Source organism: Hemiscyllium ocellatum, chromosome 2 (genome assembly GCF_020745735.1).
Source record: "Hemiscyllium ocellatum isolate sHemOce1 chromosome 2, sHemOce1.pat.X.cur, whole genome shotgun sequence".
NCBI classification, from domain to species: Eukaryota; Metazoa; Chordata; class Chondrichthyes; order Orectolobiformes; family Hemiscylliidae; genus Hemiscyllium; species Hemiscyllium ocellatum.
The window spans coordinates 30,732,656-30,757,383 of NC_083402.1; the positions used below are offsets into that span (position 1 = coordinate 30,732,656).

At 41.1% G+C, this 24,728-nt stretch overlaps 1 protein-coding gene across 2 annotated transcripts in view; it reads right to left on the minus strand.

The window, feature by feature from the left end:
* Positions 1 to 24,728, minus strand: part of LOC132822262 (PDZ and LIM domain protein 3-like) — a 104,400-nt gene that overhangs the window by 38,465 nt on the left and 41,207 nt on the right. For both annotated transcript variants that reach the window (XM_060835418.1, XM_060835409.1), the window contains exons 2-3: positions 23,552 to 23,703; positions 23,133 to 23,217 (exon numbers count right to left, since the gene is read on the minus strand). In XM_060835418.1, coding sequence (XP_060691401.1) covers positions 23,133 to 23,217; positions 23,552 to 23,703 — 237 coding nt within the window. The remainder of the gene's footprint in view (positions 1 to 23,132; positions 23,218 to 23,551; positions 23,704 to 24,728) is intronic.

Here is a 24,728-nt window from a genome sequence, read left to right on the forward strand (position 1 = left end):
TGGCCAGCTCCTCCCTCATAGCTCCATAATTCCCATTATTCAACAGAAATATTGTCACTTCCGATTGTACCCTCTCCCTCTCAAATTGCAGATTGAAGCTTATTGTATTATGGTCACTACTTCCCAATGGCTCCTTCACTTCGGGGTCCCTGATCAATCCTGGTTCGTTGCACAATACCAGATCCAGAATTGCCTTCTCCCCGGTAGGCTCCAGCACAAGCTGTTCTAAGAATCCATCTCGGAGGCACTCCACAAAGTGTCTTTCTTAAGGACCAATACTATCCTGATTCTCCCAGTCTACCTGCATGTTGAAATCCCCCATAACAACTGTAGTAACATCTTTGCGACTGGCCAATTTCAGTTCCTGATTCAACTTACATCCGACATCCAGACTACTGTTTGGGGGCCTGTAGATAACTCCCCAAGAGGGTCTTTTTACCCTTAGAATTTCTCAGCTCTATCCACACTGACTCTACATCCCCTGATTCTAGGTCCCCCCGCGCAAGGGACTGAATATCATCCCTTACCAACATGGCCACCCGACCCCCTCTGCCCGTCAGTCTGTCCTTATGATAGCACATGTAGCCTTGAATATTCATTTCCCAGGCCATGTCCAGTTGAAGCCACGTCTCAGTTATCCCCACAATATCATATCTGCCAATTTCCAAAAGAGCCTCAAGCTCATCCAGCTTACTTCTAATGCATCGTGCATTCATATATAGTATTTTTAATTTGTTACTGCCCTCACCCTTCCCATCAACTCCTACTTCACTCAACCTTACAGCATGATCCCTTTTTGAGTTTTCTGCTTCATTGATACGGTTGTCTTTCTTGACTTCCCTTGTTCTAACTTTCCCTTCAATTTCCTTCTTAAACATCCAGTTCATCCCTTCCCCCCGCTACTTAGTTTGAATGTAGCAGAAAGATCTCATTCTCTTGGATGAGCCTAAGGTCCTCGAGGAAGCTCAAGAGGAAGAAGAAGGCTTATGTGAGGATGAGGCATGAAGGCTCAGTTCATGGGCTTGAGTGTTATAACTTAGCCAGAAAAGATCTAAAGAGAGGGCTAAGGAGAGCCATGAGCAGACATGAGAAGTTGTTGGCTGATAGGATCAAGGAAAACCTTAAGGCCTTCTATTGGTATATCAGGAATAAAAGAATGACTACTGTAAAATTAGGGCCAAAGGTAGTAGTGGAAAGTTGTGTGTGGAATCTGAGGACATAGGGGAAGCGCTTAATGAATACTTTTCGTCAGTATTCGCATTGGAAAAGGGCAATGTTAGTGAGAATACGGAGATACAGGCTACAAGATTAGATGGGATTGAGGTTGACAAAGAGGAGGTTTTAGCAATTTTGGAAGATCTGAAGATAGATAAGACCTCTGGACCAGATGACATTTATCCTCAGATTCTCTAGGAAGCCAGGGAGGAGATTGCAGAGCCTTTGGCTTCGATCTTTATGTCATCATTGTCGACAGGAATAGTGCCAGAAGACTAGAAGATAGCAAATGTTCCCTTGTTTAAGTAGGGGAGTTGGGACAGCCTGGTAAATACAGGCCAGTGAGTCTTACTTCAGTTATGGGTAAGGTATTGGAAAAGGCTATAAGAGATAGGATTTATAGTCATTTGGAAAGGAATAATTTGATTATGGATTGTCAATACGGTTTTGTGAAGGGTAGGTCATGCCTCACTTACCTTATTGAGTTATTCAAGAAGCTGACAAAACAGGTGGATGAAGATAAAGCAATTGATGTGGTGCATCTGGACTTCAGTAAGGTGTTTGATGAGGTTCCACATGGTAGGCTATTGCACAAAATATGGAGTTTTGGGATTGAAAGTGATGTCACTATTTGGATCAGAAATTGACTAGCTGGAAGAAGACAGAGGGTGTTGGTTGATGAGAAATGTTCATCCTGGAGCTCAGTTACCATTGGTGTGCCGCAAGGATCTGTTTGGCACCACTGCTGTTTATCATTTTCATAAATGGCCTGGATGTGAGTGTAGAAGGATGGATTAGTAAATTTGTGGATGAATAAGGTAGGCAGAGTTGTGGATAATGCCAAAGGATGTTGTGGGTTACAGAGTGACATTGATAAGATACTGAGCTGGACTGAGAAGCAGCAAATGGAGTTTAATGTGGAAAAATGTGAGGTAGTTTGCTTTGGAAGATATAACAGGAATGCAGAGTACTGGATTAATGGTAAAATTCTTGGCAGTGTAGATAAACAGAAATCTCGCTGTCCAGGAGCATAAATCCCTGGAAGTTGCCACCCAGGTTGATAGGATTGCTAAGAAGGCATACGGTGTGTTGCCGTTTGTTGGTAGGCAGATTGAGTTTCAGAGCCATGAGGTCATGCTTCAGTTGTACAAGCCACTGGTAAGGCCACACCTGGAGTATTGCATGCAGTTCTGGTGGAAGCTTTGGAAAGGTTAGAAAGGAGGTTTACTAGGATGTTGCCAAGTATGGAAGGAAGGTCTTACAAGGAAAGGCTGAAGGAACTGAGGCTGTTTTCATTGGAGAGATGAAGGTTGAGAGGTGACTTAATCGAGATATATAAGATAATCAGAGGGTTAGATAGGGTGGACAGTGAGAGCCTTTTTACTCGAATGGTGAAGGCTAACACAAGGGGACATTGCTTTAAATTGAGAGGTGATAGACTTAGGACAGATATCAGCGCAGATATCAGGGATAGTTTCTTCATTCAGAGAGTAGTAGGGGCGTGGAACGTCCTGCCTGCAAAAGTAGTAGACTCGCCGATGTTAAGGGCATTTAAATGGGCATTGGACATACATGTGGATAATAATGGAACAGTGTAGGTTGGATGGGCATCAGATTATTTTCATATCGAGGGCTGAAGGGCTTGTACTGCAAGAAACATTCTATGTTCTATGTTCTTAACAGGATTGTGGCACGGAATCAGCCCAATCATCATGAATGGCAGAGCTGGCTTAAGAAGCTAGTCCTGCTTCTATTTCTTTTGATCTAGTGTCCTTGAAACACAGCTCCTTTCTTGCTGATTGCATTGAGTTCTCCGATAAAGTCACATATCACCATTTTCATAAATGACTTCAGTATTCTGGTGATACAAAGACATGTTACAATTCAGATAGATGGTGAATGATAGACCACTCAAGCCTATCCTTTTATTGACATAATAAGTGTTTATTTAGAAAGACATTTCCCACCAACAGCACCACTTGCAGCCCTGCTTTGATTTACATGAGCCTTCAGTTAATGCCCAACGTTGGAATATATTCAATCTACATCTGTTTTTAATAAACAAGAAATGCTCTGGAATTAGTTCAAATAAATAATGAACAGGCCAGATTAGGTATGTTGTGGAATGAGGTCATGAATGATAGATATCCTCCAGGTTAAGATACATTTTGTCCTCTTATCTCTTAGGATTGATTGTATATCCTAGGGAAATAGGTTCTGGGTTGCCCGTGATAGAAAGGGATTGATAACAAGGGAGCACAATAAAAAGTTAAGGTAGATACCAGTGTTTCTTCTGACATGTGGCATGAGCTAACTATGAATTTCTCATGACTGTTCAAAAGACAGTTGAATCATTTGCAGGAGATGGCTGGAAGGTCACTTGGTTTAGTATTAATTACTCATAGAATCATAGAATCTTTACAGTGTTGAAAGAGGCCATGCAGCCCATTGAGTACACACTATTAATCCATCAATGTGTCGGTGCTCATTACTCATGAGCTCATGCAATCTCCTAGAGCTGATCAAATTAACTTTGGCCATCAAAAAGAATTCTCAAATATTTTTAAAACTGGCCTCAGGCTTATTACCTGACAGAGAGTTTGGAGAGCTTTGGGTCTATTGATGCTTCATATTTGGATGGGGGTTTATGACTTTTGTGAATTTGCTTTTCTAAAACATTTTACAAAAGACTTTTTGGTTAATTCTATTCCATCTAAGATTATAACGACTCACTGGTATCTGTGTTTGATTCTATTGCTCCAACTTGGTAACCTAGAATTTCTGCCTGTTTTAAATTATATGTTTACTTATATTCTCTACAAAAGGGCTGAGGACATCTTGCTTTACATAATGCTAATATTGATGGGCATAGTCCAAGGCAAGTTTATGATTAGCCGAATTTTTTTTCTTTGTAATTGCAATTTGAGGTGCTTTAATGTCTCTTAATTGGAGTTCTCAGCTGATATATATTTTTTATTTTATTAAACAAATTACAAAACAGTTTACAAAAAGCATCTACAACTGTACACAAGAGACAGCAATTTTACAAGAGAAAAGAGCAGCAAAGCTGGGCCCCAAACCCTACTGTTTCTCAGCTGATATACTGGATTAGTGCTCTCTTTCCATTGGTTGGCTAGCCGTTTGGAAGGCAAATCCCATTATTTGCAGACTGAAAAAAAAGTTTGCAAACCAGAATGAGCAAGTTCTGCCTAAATTCCATAAGAACCCACAGTTAATCCTCAAACAACACAACAGCAATCTCTGGCCTATACAAAGATTATAATGTCACAGAAGGGAATGCTAATTGCTAGTTTTAAGTTCCTTTTTCATCTACGTTATTGTTCAGTAATCAAGATAAATCAGCTGATGTCAGTAAATGCATGTGGGCTTTTTTCAACTTGCAGTAATACTGTTTAAGCTCATTCACAATTTCACAGCAAGATTATAAAACTGCAAAGCAAACAATTTTTTTCATGTTGATTGACGTTTTGACATTGATACTTGTTAGTAATATTTTTATAAGCATGAAACAAAGCAACAAGCAAACAAACACATAGTTCCTCCAGCTCTTGCACTTGCCCCTGGTCACAAGCTCAGAAATTACTGTTGGTGACAGCAGCGAAAAAACGGTGAATACATTCATATGATACTCCCAACTCTCTTACTTTAATGAGGGATTCATTATTTAAACACATATAATACTCCTGTTAAAATAATGGATGCAGGAATGTTGCAAGAACATGTAAAGTTTTGATCTGCTATTATTACTGACGGTAAGGTCCAGCCACAATCTCAGCACTTATCTTTCTACAACCCTGAAAGTAAATCTCCCTCCATCAATCAGCATTACAGACTAACCCTAGGGGGAAACAAAACTCCTTGGTTCTTCATATCTCAAGGTAGTTTCACAGCACAGATTGATGTGTATAGTATGTAAGTTGATATGTTTGTTATATTATAAGGGATAATTAGAATACAAGAAATAACAGCAGGAGTAGGCTATTCAGCTCCTTAAGCCTGTCCCACCATTCCATAAGATCAGAGGCTAATTATAATCTTACTGAGAGGTGGAACAAGCACAAGGGATTGAATGGCCTATTTTTCCTCCTGATTCAAATGTTCATGTCTAGGACTGAGATGCAGAAAGATTTCTTCACTTGGAGTTGTAAATCTTTAAAAATATCTACATGATAGGGTTGTGAATGTTCCAAAGTTGAACAGATTTCGGGTTTAAATAGATTGATTTTTGAACTCGAATGAATCAATGGAGAGAGGTGGGGAAGTAAATGTGAGGCAGAAGATTAGCCATGATCATATTGAATTGACAAGTTGGCTTAAGAGGCTGAATGGTCTATGATTGGATTAAATGAGATTAGATTCCCTACAGCGTGGAAACAAGTCCTTCAGCCCAACAAATCCACACCAAACCTCTGAAGAGCAACTGACCCAGGCCCATTTACCCTTGACTAACATACCTAACATGGTGGGCAATTTAGCATGGCCAATTCACCTAACCTGCACATTTTTGGATTGTGGGAGGAAACCCATGCAGACACAAGGAGAATGTGCAAACTCCACACAGACAATCACCCAAGGTGGGAATCGAACCCAGGTCTCTGGTACTGTGAGGCAGCAGTGCTAACCACTGAGCCACTGTGTCACCCCATGCTCTTAGGAAACAAAAATGTCAGGGGAAGAAGTAAAAACAGTGATAGCAGCAGAAGGATGAGAGATGATGGGTCAGTACTGATGCATATTTTACTTTTAGATCAAATCAGAGAGAAATACTAAATTTATTTCAGGTAAGCTGAGATAATGGTCTAATAAATAAAAACATTTAAAATAAGAATAAAAAGTGCGGGAGAAACTCATCAGGTCTGACGGTATCTGTGGAGTGAGAAACAGAATTAACAATTTGAGTCCAAAATGACTTCTTCAGAACAATGCTCCCAAATCCTTGGAATCCCTACCATGTGGAAACAGACCATTAAGCCCATCAAGTCCACAGCAATCCTCAAAAGAGCATCCCATCCAGACCCACTCCCCCAAACCCCCATCCCTGCATTTCCCATGACCAATCCACCTAACCTGCACATCTTTGGACTGTGGGAGTAAACCAGAGTGCCCGGAGGAGTTGACGGGTAGAGCATGTCAAGTCCACATAGATATCGCCCAAGGGTGGAATTGGACCCAGGTCCCTGGCACTGTGAGGCAGCAGTGCCAACTACTGAGCCACTGTGCCACCCAATCCCCTCAGTTTCTTCAGCATTTGCTGCTTGCAGGACTTTGCTTTTAAAACACACTTAGAATGTTTTCCAGGGAAATGGCATTTAGTGCAAGTTAATTTGTGGGAAAAGAAAACATAAGACAAAAAAAGTAGATATGAATAATTTTGACTAAAGTATAGCAGAGATGGTTTCCATGTGCTTGGACTGATGTCTGTGAGGTTGTCCTGAGTGAACACATCTGCAGTAGATGTTTATTTCAAATCTCAAAGGCTTGAATCATTGAACTAGTGAATGCATGGGAAAGAGGATTTAAATCAGAAACTCAGCCTTGATCAGAGTGAATGGAGGAGCAAGATTGAGGGAAGAATATATACTGCTGCTGCACTTTCTTATGTGAAGCAAGTGTAACACTCTCTGGATAATTGCTTCGGACTTTAGTCACACCACAGAGAGGTGTAGGTTCAGGATGGAATGCAGAGTAAAGGGAACACAGGTGAAAACGACAGGAAATAAAAATGTAAAAGCCAGATCCTAACAGCTACAATGTACTTGCTACTTATCCATGCAGTGGGGCCTGGTCTCCAATCGTTTCAGCTATATCAGCCATTGGACATAGACCTGGCTCCACTAGGATTATGCAACATGAAGTGGATGCACCACAAGTCCAATATGCATGTAGAGACAAGTCACACAAGGCTGTGTCATCACACCGATGCTCTTCCTGGCAGCTACAGCACTCTTCATATCAATGAAGATTCTGGCTAGAAAGACCTTTCCTACAGGGCAATAGGGAAATTGTTTAATCTGCACCACTCCCAGTGCAGAACCAAAACAATCCCAACCTCTCATTGAAATGCACTACACAGATGGTGCTTGCATGTGCACACACTCAGAGGCCAAGGTCCAAACCATTGTAGACACATTCACAGAAGTGTACAAAAGAATGTGCTGTGGGTAAACATCCAGAAGATAAAGTTTCATAAAAACAATAACTGCAGATGCTGGAAACCAGGTTCTGGATTAGAGTGGTGCTGGAAAAGCACAGCAATTCAGGCAGCATCCGAGGAGCAGGAAAATCGATGTTTCGGGCAAAAGCCCTTCATCAGGAATACAGGCAGAGTGCCTGAAGGGTGGAGAGATAAATGAGAGGAGGGTGGGGGTGGGGAGAAATCATAGATTACAATAGGTGAATTGGAGTGGGGATGGAGGTGATGGGTCGGGGAGGAGGGTGGGGGAAGGTAGCAAAGAGTACAATGGGTGGATGGGGGTGGGATGAAGGTGATAGATCAGAGAGGAGGGTGGAGTGGATAGGTGCCCTCGACCTCTTCATTTCCAACTGCTGCCGGGATATTAACCGCCTCAACCTGTCTACCCCCCTCCAACCTCTGCTCCAATCCCAAGCCAGCAGATAAAGGGGGTGCAGTGGTAGTCTGGCGCAATGACCTCTACACTGCTGAAGCCAGACGCCAACTCGAAGACACCTCCTCCTACCGCCCCCTCGACCATGACCCCACCCCCCCATCTCCCAGACCATACAGAACCTCATCACCTCAGGAGATCTCCCACCCACAGCTTCCAACCTCATAGTCCGGGAACCCCGCACTGCCCGGTTCTACTTCCTTCCCAAGATCCACAAGCCTGACCACACTGGCCGACCCATTGTCTCAGTATGCTCCTGTCCCACTGAACTCATCTCTATCTACCTCGACACTGTCCTATCCCCCTAGTCTAGGAACTCCCCACATACGTTCAAGACACCACCCACGCCTCCACCTCCTCCAAGACTTCCGTTTCCCCATCCCACAACGCCTCATCTTCACCATGGATATCCAACCTCCATCCGCCATGACCAGGGCCTCTAAGCCCTCCGTTTTTTCCTCTCCAGACTTCCCCAACAGTACCCTTCCACCAACACTCTCATTCGTCTGGCCGAACTGGTCCTCACCCTTAACAATTTCTCCTTTGAATCCTCCCACTTCCTCCAGACTAAAGGGGTAGCCATGGGCACATGTATGGGCCCCAGCTATGCCTGTCTCTTTGTTGGCTACGTAGAACAGTTGATCTTCCGTAATTACACAGGCGCCACTTCCCACCTCTTTCTCCGCTACATTGATGACTGCACTGGCGCCACCTCGTGCTCCCGTGAGGAGGTTGAGCAATTCATCAACTTCACCAACACATTCCACCCTGACCTTAAGTTTACCTGGACCGTTTCTGACACCCCCCTCCACTTCCTGGACCTCTCCGTCTCCATTAATGACGACCAACTTGACACTGACATTTTGTACAAACCCACTGACTCCCACAGCTATCTGAATTACACCTCTTCCCACCCTACCTACTGCAAAAATGCCATCCCGTATTCCCAATTCCTCTGCCTCTGCCGTATCTGCTCCCAGGAGGACCAGTTCCACCATAGAACACACCAGATGGCCTCCTTCTTTAGAGTCCGCAATTTCTCTTCCCACATGGTTGAAGATGCCCTCCAACTTATCTCGTCCACATCCCGCCCCTCCACCCTCAAACCCCACCCTTCCAACCATAACAAGGACAGAACACCCCTGGTGCTCACCTTCCACCCTACCAACCTTTGCATAAACCAAATCATCCATCGACATTTCCGCCACCTCCAAAAAGACCCCTCCACCAGGGATGTATTTCCCTCCCCACCCCTTTCCACTTTCCACATAGACCATTCCCTCCGTGACTACCTGGTCAGGTCTACACCCCCCAGCAACCCACCCTCCCCTGCCACCGCAGGAATTACAAAACTTGCGCCCACATCTCCTCCCTCACCTCCATCCAAGGCCCCAAAGGAGCATTCCGCATCCATCAAAGTTTTACCTGAACATCCACCAATATAATTTGTTGTTTCCGTTGCTCCCAGTGCGGTCTCCTCTACACTGGGGAGACTGGACGCCTCCTTGCAGAGTGCTTTAGGGAACATCTCTGGGACACCTGCGCCAATCAACCACACCGCCCTGTGGCCCAACATTTCAAATCCCCCTCCCACTCAGCCGAGGACATGGAGGTCCTGGGCCTCCTTCACCGCCATTCCCTCACCACCCGATGCCTGGAGGAAGAACGCCTTATCTTCCGACTCGGAACACTTCAACCCCAGGGCATCAATGTGGACTTCACTAGTTTCCTCATTTCCCCTTCCCCCACCTCACCCCAGTTCCAAACTTCCAGCTCAGCACTGTCTCCATGACTTGTCCTAACTGCCTATCTTCCTTTCCACCTATCCACTCCACCCTCTCCCCTCACCTATCACCTTCATCCCACCCCCAACCACCCATTGTACTCTTTGCTACCTTTCCCCACCCTCCTCCCCGACCTATCACCTTCATCTCCACCCCCATTCACCTATTGTACTCTATGCTACTTTCTCCCCATCCCCAGCCTCCTCTCATTTATCTCTCCACTCTTCAGGCACTCTGCCTGTATTCCTGATGAAGGTCTTTTGCCCGAAACGTCAATTTTCCTGCTCCTCGGATGCTGCCTGAACTGCTGTGCTTTTCCAGCACCACTCTAATCCAGAATCCACAAGATGAAGGTCCTCTACCAGCTTATACAACACTGTTCACCCACTATCAAAGATCCACAGAAAGCCACTGGACAATGTAAATCAATTGGTAGCCTCACTGAAGAAGGGGAGACTTTGATAACAAACTCACACATCCTACAGGCACATGACAAACTTCTTTGCTATATCTTGGTTTAAGTTATTTGTATGTACTTTTTTAATCGTAAGTGTTTTGATAATGATATTCCACATTGACTCAAGTGCACTTGTGTAGCTTTTAGCCATCTTAGGAACACATGCCTGATGTCTTAACATCAAGCTCCTAGTCTACAGGGAATACCCTTGCCTGCCCTTTAAGTATGCGTGTAAAGACATGGACAATGTACAGCAGACATCTCAAACCTCTAGAGAAGCATTACCAACTCCCATGAAAGCCTGCAAGTCCACTAGCAGGATACACAATCCAATATCTCTCAAGCCAACATCGCCAGCATCAAGGTACTGGTTTCTGTTGATTAGCTACATTGAGTGGGCCACATGTTTGCATGCCTGATACAAAACTACCAAAATAGGCTTCCTATTAGAATCTCCATCAAAGAACGTGGTTATCAAAAGGGCGCAGGAAACACTTCAAGGATGTCTTCAAAAATTGCTTGAAAAATTGTAATGTCTCCATGAACTGGTGGGAACCTCTTGCCAAAGACTACCCAATGTTGTCAAAGAAATATCTGCAAAGTGCCAACGATCTAGAGTGTCTCTAACAGGTCCTGGTGGAGGCCATGTGCAAACACCAAGTGAATGGGAAAACCCAAGCATTGCACCCAACCATCTCTTCAATCACTGCCTGCTCTACCTGAGGCAAAATGTGTGAGACCAGCACTGGGCTGGTTACTGGAAAAAGTTCATCCTCAGTTTTGAAAAGCTGCTGTAGCTGCTGGGCAACACGGTGGCACAGTGGTTAGCACTGCTGCCTCACAGCGCCAGAGACCCAGGTTCAGTTCCTGCCTCAGGCGAAAAAAATTGTGTGGAGTTTGCACATTCTCCCAGTGTCTACGTGGGTGTCCTCCGGGTGGTCCGGTTTCCTTCCACAACGCAGGTTAGGTGAATTGGCCATGCTAAATTGCCCATAGTGTTAAATGTAGGGGAATGGGTCTGGGTGGGTTGCACTTTGGCGGGTCGGTGTGGACTTGTTGGGCCGAAGGGCCTGTTTCCACACTGCAAGTAATCTAATCTAAAAAAAAGATAAAGACCTCTGTGCATAAAAACTGTCAGAAGGACAATCAGAATATTGATCATGGTACCTTGGAGACCAAATTGTGGTGGATTATGAAGGGAGAGGTGTCCTTCATCTTCTGAGACAGTCCTTTAGGATTGTGGATGAGTTGCTTCCACTTGTTTGATGGCTCTGAGATAGCTGATAAGTGTAATGAGTGATCTGCAGATGGATCCCACTTGTCAGACAGGTTAGTCACTGGGTTGTTTGGAGGCTTGTGTGCCCCTCTGACGCCTTGGTTTTTGCCTCTGCACATTTCTACCACTGTGTTCAGTGACGTCCAGAATGAAGCTTTTCCACTTTTGAAGGTCAGTAGGCTGGGACCCCCTGAGTTGTCGGGAATGTTTAACCTCTTCAAGAGTCCTTTGAGGATATCCCTAAAGTATTTCCTATGTACTCCAGGAGTTCCCTATCATGACAGGGTTTGAGTAAAGTAATGGCACAATGGCTCAGTGGTTAGCACTGCTGCCTCACAGCACCAGGGACGCAGGTTCGATTCCAGCCTCAGGCGACTGTCTGTGTGGAGTTTGCACATTCTCGCCATGTCTGCGTGGGTTTCCTCCGGGTGCTCCGGTTTCCTCCCACATTTCAAAGACGTGCAGGTTAGGGTAGATTGGCCACACTAAATTGCCCATAGTGTTCAGGGATTCATCTAATTACCTAATGTAATTAGGTATATTAGTCAGGAGTAAAAACAGGCTGGGGAATGGGTCACTCTTCAAAGGATTGGTGTGGACTTGTTGGGCTGAAGGGCCTGTTTCCAGACTGTAGGGACTCTAATTCAAATTCTGGTGTCTCTTCTCAGGCATATCATCCATCATATGGATGATATATTCCTCCTTGTAAAGTTGGTTTTGAGTTATTAGCACCTTGATGCTGGGTCAATTGGCTTAAGAAAGGATGCTGTTATTGTGCTGTCATTGTGGAATCTGTAGGAGGAACTGCTGGTGGTACATCTCCAGAATTTTGAGATGCATGTTGTAGGTTGACCAAGTCTTTGAAGGATATAGGTGCCTGAGCATTGCTGCTCTCTGATAAATATAACCTTGGTCTCAAGAACCATAAAGACCATTAGACAAATAAGCAGAATTAGGCCATTCAGCCTATCATGTCTGCTCTATCATTCAATGAGATCATGGGTCAAATGTAGGTCTATCAAAAATTAAGAAGACAGATAACATCTTTTGTAATCAGGATTAAGAGTCTCATGTGGTATCTTGTCTTCCTGGTGCCAGAGTGAGGGACATCTTTAATCAATTTGAAAGAGTATTGAAGAAAAGAAGAATGATGATCTAATCATTGTCATTCATGTTGAGACCAACGATGTTGGGAAAAATAGACAAGATATTTTGTGGGGAGAGTACTTGGATCTCTAAAGTAAATCCAGATATATCCCAATTGTGACAATTTATTGATTATTATCCAATGGACATGCATCCTACTAATCTGCAATAGGTAGATTAAGGATGTAAATGCTTGCATAAAGGAGGAATATGTGAAAGAGGGGCTCTGTTTCTTGAGACACTGACACCTCCATTGAGACAAGAAGAAACAATACTATTGTGGGACTCTGTCATGGTAATGTTAATAGTCTAATGTTCCAACCCTCATTAATTAATGAGAGTTAGGTCTTTTAGACATTAAAGGACATAATCAGTTATAAAACAGACATTACAGCTGAGCAATTGATTTGTGTGTGAGCAGTTTGTAAACCCACAGCCAGGCTAACTAGTAGCTGGAGTCACAACTTTGTATAAAAACAGCACATTGAATTCTTAAAGGTGTAGTGTATAAAGACAAAGTATACATATAATATATATAGAGAGAGAGAAAGTTTAACTATTTCCAATAGCAAGTGAGCTTATCTGACTCAATAACTAATGGGTAGATTCTTAATGCACCAAGATCCCATGATGGGGATTTTGGCTGGAGGTCCTGCTGACTTCTATAGACATCATCAATGTGGTTTGTCATTCCTGTTTGTGTTGTCAAGTTTGACTTTTATCGGTTGAAGTTGCTATACCAGAATCTGCTTATCTTGATGACAATGCATCCAAAGTTTGCAACAGATTTACCACTGACTGGTCTCATTGCTCAAGCTGTTTCAAGTGGTTCAAATCTTCTTGGGATTTATTGAATTGTTCCTTAAGAGCCTCCAGCTCATTCTGAAGCTTGTGGTTTTGCACAAGTGAATCCTACATGGGTTGTGGTCTTCTGTTGGTCCAGTGTATTTTTCTCCTTTTCTAACTGACCAGCCTCTTTGTTCTTTCTTCCCTCTTCCATCTGTTGTTTTATTAGTTGTTTCATTTCCAGCTTGAATTATTTCACTGGAGCACCACGACTGACATTTATTTCTGGAAGGACTGTCCCATGAGCTACATACAGCTCCTTGTTTGAAACATTGTGCATCTCCACCAATTTTGTAGAAATTCGGAAGAAAGTCATGTATTCTGTTTCTTTTTATTCAGTTCTGCACGTGTTTCATGAATAGTCTGCTGTGGTTTCTATTGTGTCTCTGACGTCTGACTGATTCCACAGATTCTGAGGTGTGGCTGGCTAGTTTATTCAGCAGTTACCACAATGGAGAACATCAGACAGCATCTGACTCCAGCACTACTGATCAAGCTCATGGAATTGTTGAACTGCCGTATGCTGTAGGTAATACATTCCTGGATTTCATTGTGACTTGGAGTGCATGTCTTGTAGAAATCACTGGGATAATATGCTTACCCCTGTGTCAAGCTTATAAGTCACCAGTTTTGTGAGGACATATAGATTGACATTTTGCAAGCTCTTTGGTCAGTCAGATGTCATTGATATTTTCCATGAGATTGATATATGTTCAAGACTCAATGTCTTGTTGTGTAATCATCAGACTCTGATTTGTATGTACAGCCCTCTAGCAGGAGACCTGATGATCTGTATTGTAGCTTGCAAAGTAAGATACTCCTTGGTCGTGGTCCATTTGGGTTAGTACCTGGCTCTTTGTAGCTGTATTAGCCTCTATTGTAGTGGACTGCGTCTGCCGATGGGCTTTGCTGCGAAAGCTGGGCATTTCCTTTGTGGAGGTAGAAGGCTACACATTCTACATGTTGTGCTATGTTTAGGTGTTCTGCTGATTGTATCAAACACTGAGGTGGTACTTGGGACCTGTAAATTCTGTTGACCTGCGAGAATTGCTTTATTCTTACATGTGGCCATTTTGTAGTCTTTTGCCACTATAATCTTTCTGGAAAGTTTACAAGGGGAAACACTCAACAATAATGTCTACTGGCTCCCCATCTGGAAAACAAAATCCAGAATAAGTCCTACTTTCTATATCTGCTCACAAAGTACTCAATGAATTCTGTAGACTTCTATTTAAATGGCATGGATTCCAGTGACAAATACAAAAATGTAATCTGACTCTTCCAATGTGGTTCACTCTGAGGATGTTTTAGTTCTTCAGCTGTTAGTCTTGTTGTTAAGTCTGTGCTGACTGCTGCCTTCAGTTTCAACAATCTTTGCTTCAGGAGAGATCTGCCTGATTCTTAAAGGAGTGTTCCATAAAAGCTATACTCACTGCTCTGGACAAATTTCTCCTTCAACATTTCATGAATTCTTCGCACGGTCAGCTGTCTCAAAGCTTAAAACAACAATATCCACCACTGGTGGCCATGATATTTCAATGATAATTGCTAATCGGGGATTTATTAACTCTGTAGCTTATTGCTTTTAAAGCAGTCGAACACATTATTAGTTATAAAACAAACATCACAGCACAATAGCTAATTTTTGTGTGTGCAGTGTTCACACTGACAGCCAGACTTGCAGAATTACAACCCTGCATTCACACAACATGCGGGATTCTTAACGGTGATATCTCTTAAAGGCAAGGAACACATACCACAGCCTTTGCCTGAATTGGACTATAAACAGGGTCCTAATGGAAAGTTAAAATTGGGGACTGACAAGGACTTTAAACTAAATAAATCCTTGTCAGGACAGGTTATAAAAATGATTTTAAAAAGACAAGAAGTTGAAGCTTTCCATCTTTCACTCTTGTTTAATTAAATTTATTGCCAGAGCTAGGACTCAAGAAACAAACTGAAAAGAAAAAGCTGTATAAGATAGTGTCTCTTTATTCAAGTCTGTTTCTTGTATCCTGGTTCTGATAGCTGTAAGGCAAAAAGCTTCACCTTAATTTTTTTTAACAAGACTTTAAAGCAGAAAACTGGGGCAAGGCTCAGTGCAAAGAGTTGTATTTAAACCATTTGTTTTCAAGTTCATTCAAAAACAAACAAAAAGGGGTGAGATTAGAATAAAAATCAGAAATAGTACTTCTGCAACTAAAGGATAAGGAAAGACTAAAAGATGTAAAGCAGAAACCAAGAGAGAAAAATAAGTAATAGAAGATGAAAACAGGGGCCATAAGGAAAGGCTAAGATATATGATCTACATAAGCCTTTGTTATAGCTCAGCTGACTGGACAGTGATTTGTAAATCAGCTGCCAACAGTGTGGGTTCAGTTCATGCATTGGCTGAGGTTACCATCAGTTGAGGCTCACTTTCCTTCTCAACCTCTCCCCTGGCCTGAGGTGTGGCAGCCCTCAGGTTAAACCACCACCAGTCATCTCTCTCATGAAAGAGCAGCCCCATGGTTGCTATAGCATAGGACTATAGCAATTTTACCTTTTATAAGGAACTGATTGAAGGAATTGGAGATGCAAATTTGATGTGAGTATATGACATGGTAGCCATTATCTAGAGTTGGCTTCAAGATGATCAGACCAGGAACTACACATATCATCTTATGAGGTTTACGGAAAGATAAGGAAAATAATAAAGGTAAAATCACTTCAATGGTGAGAGAGGATATAACAAAAGGGAAGCAGGTTAAGGAGACTTTATGGACAGAATTAAGAAATAGAACAGGAATTTTGACCTGACATTGAGTTGTTCAAAACCCCCGGTAACAGCTGTCGAACAGTAGGTTATATTAATGCTGTGATTAGACATATATGTTATAAACGTAGGATACTTCTAATGGGAGATTTTAACCGTGTGCCATGTATAGTTTTCACAATGATATTTCACAGATCCAATATATCACAGATTTAACCAGGCACATGGTAGGTAGCTTAATACCTTTCATTGGGAAAATGTTAGAGTCTATTATAAAGGATGGAATTGTAGAACATTTAGAACCATACAATACGATCGAGCAGAGTCAGGATGGCTTCATGAAGAGAAAATCATGCTGCAATTACTTGAGGAGGTAACAAATGGGATCGATAAATGGGAAACAATAGATATAATGTATTTTGATTTCCAAAAGATAATGCATATAAGATATGAGCTCATGGTGTTAGGGTTACAATATTAGCATGGATAGAGGATTGGCTAACTAATAGAAAACAGAGAGTTAAGATGAAGAGTGAATTTTCAGGATGACAACCTGTAGCTGCCACAGAGATCACTATTCAGGTCATGGTTATTTAGAAGATATATTAATGATGTGGATGATATAAGTCAATATAGTGCAGCCAAATTTGTGAATAACAGAAAAATACAGAAGGCAAGTGGTGAGGATAATGCAATGAGTCTGCAGCAGGATATAGACTGGTTAAGTGAGTGGGCAACAAAAAGGCATATGGAATATAATGTTGGAAGACGTGGAATTATGCACATTGGCGAGAAGAGGAGAGGTGCTGGATATCATTTAAGTGGACAAATATTGTAGAAAGCAGCAGCATGAGTATTTGGGGGCCTTCATGCATGAATTACAAACAAAAGATCCAGGTTTCGTGGGTAATCAGCAAGGTTACATTTTACCTATTTTTATTTATTCATTTTTTGTGGGATCTGGGTGTCGCTGGATGTCCAGCATTTATTGCCTGTCCCTAGTTTCCTTGAGAAGATGGTGGTGAATGGAATATTGTCATCTTATTAACACAGAATTGAGTAGAAAAGTAGAGATAATTGGATTCCTGATGAAGGGCTTTTGCCCGAAATATCGACGCTCCTGTTCATCGGCTGCTGCCTGACCTGCTCTGCTTTTCCAGCACCACAGCATCCAGCAGTCAAAAACTAGAGATGCCTTGCTAAGATTATACAAGGCACTAGTTTGATCATATCTAGATAACTGTGAACAGTTTTGCTTTCCTTATCTGAGAAAAAATATAGGTGGATTGGAGTCAGTCCACAGAAGCTTCACATGGCTAGTCTTGGGTGTGAAGGGATTTTCTTATGAGGACAGGCTGGCCCTGTACTCATTGGAGTTTAGATGAATCAGAGTAGAAACAGGCATTAACAGGATAATTAAGGAGACATTGTTTCTGCTTGTGGCCCAATCTAGAACCAGAGGCAAGAATCTCAAAGCAAGGGATTTGAGATAGAAATGAGAAATAATTATTTCTGTAGTGAACCTGTGAAGTTCTTTACCATAGAGAGTTATCAAGGTTGGGTCATTAAGTGTATTAAAGGCTGAGATAAACATATTTTTAATCAGGAAGGAAATCAATGGTTATGGGGAAAAAGGCAGGAAAGTGAGTTGAGGATTATGAGAGCAGCCATGACCTCATTGAATGATGGAGCAGACATGTTGGACTGACTGGACTACAGTGGTTCCTATGTCTAATTGTGTAATTATAGGGAAATGATCGGGAAATGGTGGCATAGTAGTAATGCCACTGGCTTAGTAATCCAAAGGCAAAGAGTGAGATTCAAGTGAGGCATTTAAATGGAGTTTAAATCCAATGAATTAATCTGGAATGTAAAGCTAGTCTCAGTAATAGCAACCATGAAACTGTAACTGATCATTGTAAAAACTATTTGATTCATGAATGTCTGTTTCAAGAAACAAATCTGCCACCTTTATCCAGTCTACCTTACATGTGACTCCAGAATCACAGCTATGTGGTTGACTCTTAACAGCTCTCTGAACAAGTCACTCAGTTCAAGGACATCAGGGATGGCTAATAAAGGCTGCTGCCCATATCCCATGAAAGAATAATGAAAAAAGGTAGTGAGCCAGATATCATTAGTGGCCTGTACATACATGAATATTTATCCAATATGATCAAATTCTGCATAATATCTGCAAGAGAGAAACACAAAACAATTGCTTGATGTCTAACTTTAAGCAGGAGAAAGTGAAGACTGCAGATGCTGGAGATCAGATACAAAAAGTGTTGCACTGGAAAAGCGTAGCAGATCAGGCAGCATCTGAGGAGCAGGACAGTTCCTAATCAGAATAATTCCTGCCGGAAACATCTATTCTCCTGCTCCTCGGATGCTGCCTGAACTGCTGCGCTTTTCCAGTACCACACATTTTAGCTTTAATAGGTTCATCTTCAGTGGGAAAATAAGATACACACAGGGATCTGTACAAAGTGATAATTGGTAAAATGATAGATGATCAGTAGGAGATGTTCAAAATGCAATTTAATGTGATACCAAGCCAATTTATACTTCTGTTATCGACTAGGCAAGACCACTCAAAACATTCTAGAGCAGGCAGCCCAGACTATAACTTTGCATTTTATTGCAGTGAATGTACAGTGAAAATTACCATGATTAAGTTAGCGAGTTTGACTACCAGGTTTAAAACAGACAAACATTTTATTCACAAAATTACACAATGAAACATGAAGAACAGAATAAAGAACTCCTAGAGAACTCAGACTATCCAAACTAGACTTAAGTATGCTGTTCCGAATACACACAACAGTCCCAATAAGCAAACCCCTTTAAACACAGTCCAAAAAAGAATCAGATGCTTCCACGTTGAACTTAGAATGGAGAGCAGAATGAGTTTCCACACAGCTCACTGTTGAACTCCCAACCAGTTCTGGACTGAACTAAACTGCTCATCTAGAGAGCTGACCACTCCCCTTTCATTCTACAGGTCACTTCTTCAACATGACTACTTTGGCCTGAAGTCTCATTTGTTTACATATAAACAAAAGGCCTTTCAAAATCCATCTCTGCACCAAACTAGTCTGAATGGAGCCTGGCCTGGTTTGTTACCCCAATCAAGTACAGAGTCTCCTTGAGCCAAGGAACAGCTTTAAGAAAAATAAAGGACTAGCTTTGTAACAGCTTCAAGGGCTTTCCAACGAAGACAGTTATAATCTGCTGAAGAGGTAACAGGTAATGTAAAACTAAACAAAATAAAACATTTTTTTTAAAAAGCACACATTCTGGTGACTAGGAAAGAACAACAAAGGATGACAAGACAGATAACTGGAGTTTAAAACATTATGAAAAGAAAGCATGATTGAAATTTATACAAACAATTTACAGTTATGTCAGAAATAGAAAAAAAACTGATGATGATGATGATATTGTGAGTGAAAACATTGAATAGGCAAAATAATTACTTTGTTTCCGCTTTAGAGTAGAGGAATACAGCAGAGAAAGAGGCCAATATGTTGAACATCACAGGAAAACTAACTTTAAATCAGCAGCAGAGGCTCACCAAAACAGGTAACTAAAGTAATAGTGGTGAAGAAAGTAATGGCGTTAAAGAATGATAAACAACCAGGACCAGATGGTTTCCAATCCAGGGATTTAAGGTGCTTGGGCAAGATAAATTGGATTATAACATTCCAAAATTATTTCAATGTAGGAACTGTTCTGTTAAATTGGAAAGTTGCACTTATCATTCTGATATTTAAGAAACCAGAGAGAAAAAAAACAAAGAATTATACTTCACTTTGCCTAATATCTGTTGTTGGAAAACTATCAGAGCCATAGTTAAGGGTCAACTGAATTCATTGAAATTTTTCAGTTAATCAGTGATAGTCAACATGCGCACAGTGAGAACCTCCTGATATATGGGCGGCACGGTGGCAGTGGGCGGCACGGTGGCACAGTGGTTAGCATTGCTGCCTCACAGCGCCTGTAGACCCGGGTTCAATTCCCGACTCAGGCGACTGACTGTGTGGAGTTTGCACGTTCTCCCCGTGTCTGCGTGGGTTTCCTCCGGGTGCTCCGGTTTCCTCCCACAGTCACAAAGATGTGCGGGTCAGGTGAATTGGCCAAGCTAAATTGCCCGTAGTGTTAGGTAAGGGGTAAAATGTAGGGGTATGGGTGGGTTGCGCTTCGGTGGGTCGGTGTGGACTTGTTGGGCCGAAGGGCCTGTTTCCACACTGTAAGTCTAATCTAATCTAATCTAAAATATGTCAACAACCTAGATACTGGTATATAGCAAACAATTTCAAAGTTTGTAGATGATATAAAAACCTGGATACATTTTGAACAGTGACCAAATTAGTGTAGACATTCAAAAGGACATATAAAGGTTGGTAGAATGGATGGATAAGTAGCAGATGAAGCTCAATAAAAAGAAATGTGTAGTTATTAATTTTAGAGGGAAGAACATGAAGAGACAATATAAACTAAAGGACACAACATTAAAGTGGGTGCAGGATCAGAAGAAGGTGGATTTACACGTTCATAAGTTTTGAAGGTAGCAATATAGGTTGAGAGAGTAGGTAATAAAGCAAACTGTACTACAGACTTTATTAATATGGAGCATAGAGTAGAAGAAGGGGGTTATGTTGAACCTGTATAAAACACTAATTTGTTCTCAGCTGGTGCATCGTATCTACTTCCAGGCATACCATTTTTTAAAGAATGAGAGGCATTGAAGAAAGTGGAGAAAAGATTAATGAGAATGGTTCTTGGATGAAGATCTTCAGTTATGAAGATACATTGGGTAATTATAACTACTTTCCTTGGAGTAAGCTGAGAGGACATTTGACAGAGATATTCAAAATCCTGAGAGGTCTGGGCAGAGTAGATAGTGAAAGCATCAAAATTGTGAGGGCAAAATTTGAAATTATTGGGAAAAGAAACAAAAGAGATATGAGAGAAAAAAAACATTTTCCTGTGGAATGTGATTAAACTCTGGGATGCACTGTCCGAGTGTGTAGTGGAGGCAAGTTCAAATGAAACATCCAGAAAAAAATTAGACTGATATCTGAGAAGTAAGCTATGGGGAGAAGATGGAAGAATGGCATTGTGAATTACTCGGAAATCCCACAGAGATAAAATGATTCGAATGGTCTCCTACTGTGCACTATCAATCCTATGGAAATGGTGCAAGTCCAAAGGGACTTGAGGCAGTGGTGGGGTTTGAGGTGGAGGGGTGGGGAGTGAGTGAGTGTCAGGGGTGGATGTTCATATCTGTACACAATTAAATTGTCATGAATAGGTAACCATTTTTTTAAATGCTAATGAAATGCTGGTTTTTAGAGCCACAGGAATAAAATAATAAAAATCATGCTTCAGTTATTAAAAGTTTAGCCCACACCTGAAATACAGAAAGCAGTTCTGGGTATTAATCTCAAGGAAGGAGTTTTTAAAATCCGCATTCACAGGATGAGGGTGTCACTACCTAGGTCAGCATTGACTGACCCTTCCTAACTACCCAGAAGGTATTTAAGAGTCAATCACATTGGAGTGGATGTAGATTTTCTTATACGAGCTGAAAATGTGTTGCTGGAAAAGCGCAGCAGGTCAGGCAGCATCCAAAGAGCAGGAGAATTGACGTTTCGGGCATGAGCCATTCCTAAAGAAGGGCTCATGCACGAAACATCGATTCTCCTGCTCCTTGGATGCTGCCTGACCTGCTGCGCTTTTCCAGCAACACATTTTCAGCTCTGATCTCCAGCATCTGCAGTCTCACTTTCTCCTAGTAGATTTTCTTATAGGACAGTACAGGTAAGGATGGCAGTTTCCTTCCCTGAAGGCCATTAATGAACCAGATGGGTTTTTTCCCACAACAATCAATTTATGGTCATCATTAGGCACTTAGTTCCAGATTTTTATTGAATTCAAATTCCACCATCTGCCATGGTGGGATTTGAACCTGGATCCCAAGAATATTACCTGGGTCTCTGGATTAACAGCCCATTGATATTACCATTATGTCGTTTCCTTCCCTTTGGAGGGAGTGTTATGTATATTTATCAGATATACATCTTCAAGGTCAAAGTATGAGAAGAGAGGTAACACAAATTAAAAGATTTTTTCCCTGAATTTCATGAGTTTAAATAATTATTTCATTGAATTTATCAAGATATTAATGGGAATAGGTAGGTTAGAGAGAAACTAACCTACTGGTGAAGGAATATAGGACTAGATAGTCTAAAAATCAAATCTAGACTATTCATGAATGATTTTAAGAAACATTTCTATGTACAAAGGGTATTAGAATTTGAAATTCTGCTACTGGAGATTGGGGCTAGATCAATAGATAATTTTCTAGCTAAGATCAATAGTTTTTGTTATCCAATAAATTGTTACTTATGGAGCAACGGTAGATCTCTGGAGCATAGATCAGTCATGAATAAATCAGGTAGTGAACGAGTCCTAAGAGGCTTCTTCTTTTTCTACCTTCCTACATTAAAAAAAATATACAATTATTCATTAGTACTCCTTCTGGAATAACTTTGCATCTAGTATCAAATATTAATGGCTAATCTGAAGAAAGGTCACTGGACCCGAAATATTGATTCTGTTTTCTCTCCACAGATGGTGCCAGACCAATTTCCATTTTTGTTAATAGCTAGTCTGTTTGGTCCTTTCATCCTTGTTTAATGAGCATGAATTCCTCCCAAGTTTATTACCTAACAAGTAAGTTGTTATGCATAAAGAAATGTAAACTATCAGCCCTATCAATTATTTATCTTGAAGTGTTACATCTATCACATTATCCGCAAAAGGATAAATATTGTTTTTGAAAAACGTATGAATTAACCATGCAGTGACAGAATTAAATTTTAAGAACACAAATTAAAGAATGATCAATTTTAACTTGGCTTTCTTCCAACAACCTCCAATAATAATAATAGACAGTTAAACACTTGAAACATTTAAGTTTTTTTCCTGTACTATTTACCTGTGGTTCTGCCTCTAAATTAATCTTGAAGGGATTTGCCTTGCCATCTTCAGTGACTTGAGGAGACCAAAGCTTAGTTTCAGGCCTGGGACACAAGCAAACAAAACCTCAACAACTGCATTTTCGCTTTTCATTGTTAATGCACTCAAATCATTTACGGAAAATACACAGATTAGCAAACACAAGAGATATTAGGATAAAAAATGACGACAGTACTTCTGCTGGAGGAAGCATTTGATTTGTGTTAAAAAGAGTAACTCTCAATGACAATCACAATGAGCAGTTCTTTTCTTTATTGTGCTGTCTAGTCCTTTGCTGCACATGCAACGCTGGAACAGTTCTTCTATAAGGAGTCAATGTTCCCTGTAAATCTGTTTTAATTTATTGATGGTATAATATTGTACTACAGCCATACTAACCGGTTGATCTTGAGGCTTAATTGACTGGTAGCAGCCTTGATCCTATTCTGAGCATCAACATGTGTCATAGCATCAGTACTTATTCCATCAATGGCTAGGATAACATCACCAGGGGAGAGATTAGCTAGTGATGCCTTGCTTCCAGGTGTTACCTAGAGATTTAAACCACATCAGAATTTTGTTTAGTATTAGTGGACAATATAGATCATGATTGTAAACTTAATTGTACAAGAGTTGATACCAGCTAAATATAGGGACAAAGTTGGTTGTATTCCCATTGATTGCAGAACAGTAAAGTGCAAGGTACCAACAGTGGGATGAACATCTCTTGAAAATTCAATTATCTTATGTTTTTCCAGAAAAGTGCATGGTACAAATGTAGTTCCCTTAAATAACCCAAATCGCCCACACATTAGATGTAAAACATACTCTGCATAAAGAGTTCTTCTTGTCTATTTTATCCACTTCACCTTCTCTTGGTTCTCTTGAAAGTGCTTAGCACTGCTATACAATGGCTCTACTAATTTCAGGTGATTTTTACTTGCTTGATCAACAGGGCATTCATATGTGATATCCAACAACATATGAGCCTCACATGTGAGCCTGATCATTCCTCTGTGAGCAACAAGTAACATAGTTCATTGGAAAATGATTCTGACTAATTTACTTCTTGTTAGTCCTGTGAGGTATAAAGGCTATTCAATTAAATTATTACCGCTATAAGGTCATTAGAAAATCAGAGTATTGATTGTAATGTGTTGCATAACTATTAAATGGAGTAGAATTGTAATGATAGATCACATTCCCTCTATGAGGGGGTTCCTATTCCCAGTCACTATCTACTACCGCTCAATATGGGGAGGCATAACTTGGCTCCTCCCTTTTCAAGTTTGCTCACTGACCTTTATAAAGACTTAGTTCTTTTTCAGTTTGATCCATAGCTCTGTCTAATAAAAGTGTAGTTACCCAATGTAAGGAGTCAATTACAAGGTTTTCTTGATTGAAAGAAAGAGCAATTTGATTACCTACTACTCTTTAAAAAAATAATAAAGATGTGATACCAACTATACATACACACGAACAAAATTGAAAAGGGATGGTCTCCAGTATAAAAAGAAGATATACAATTTAATGCCCTTATGGTATTCTTGAGTGGGCATTAGAATATTAATCGGAT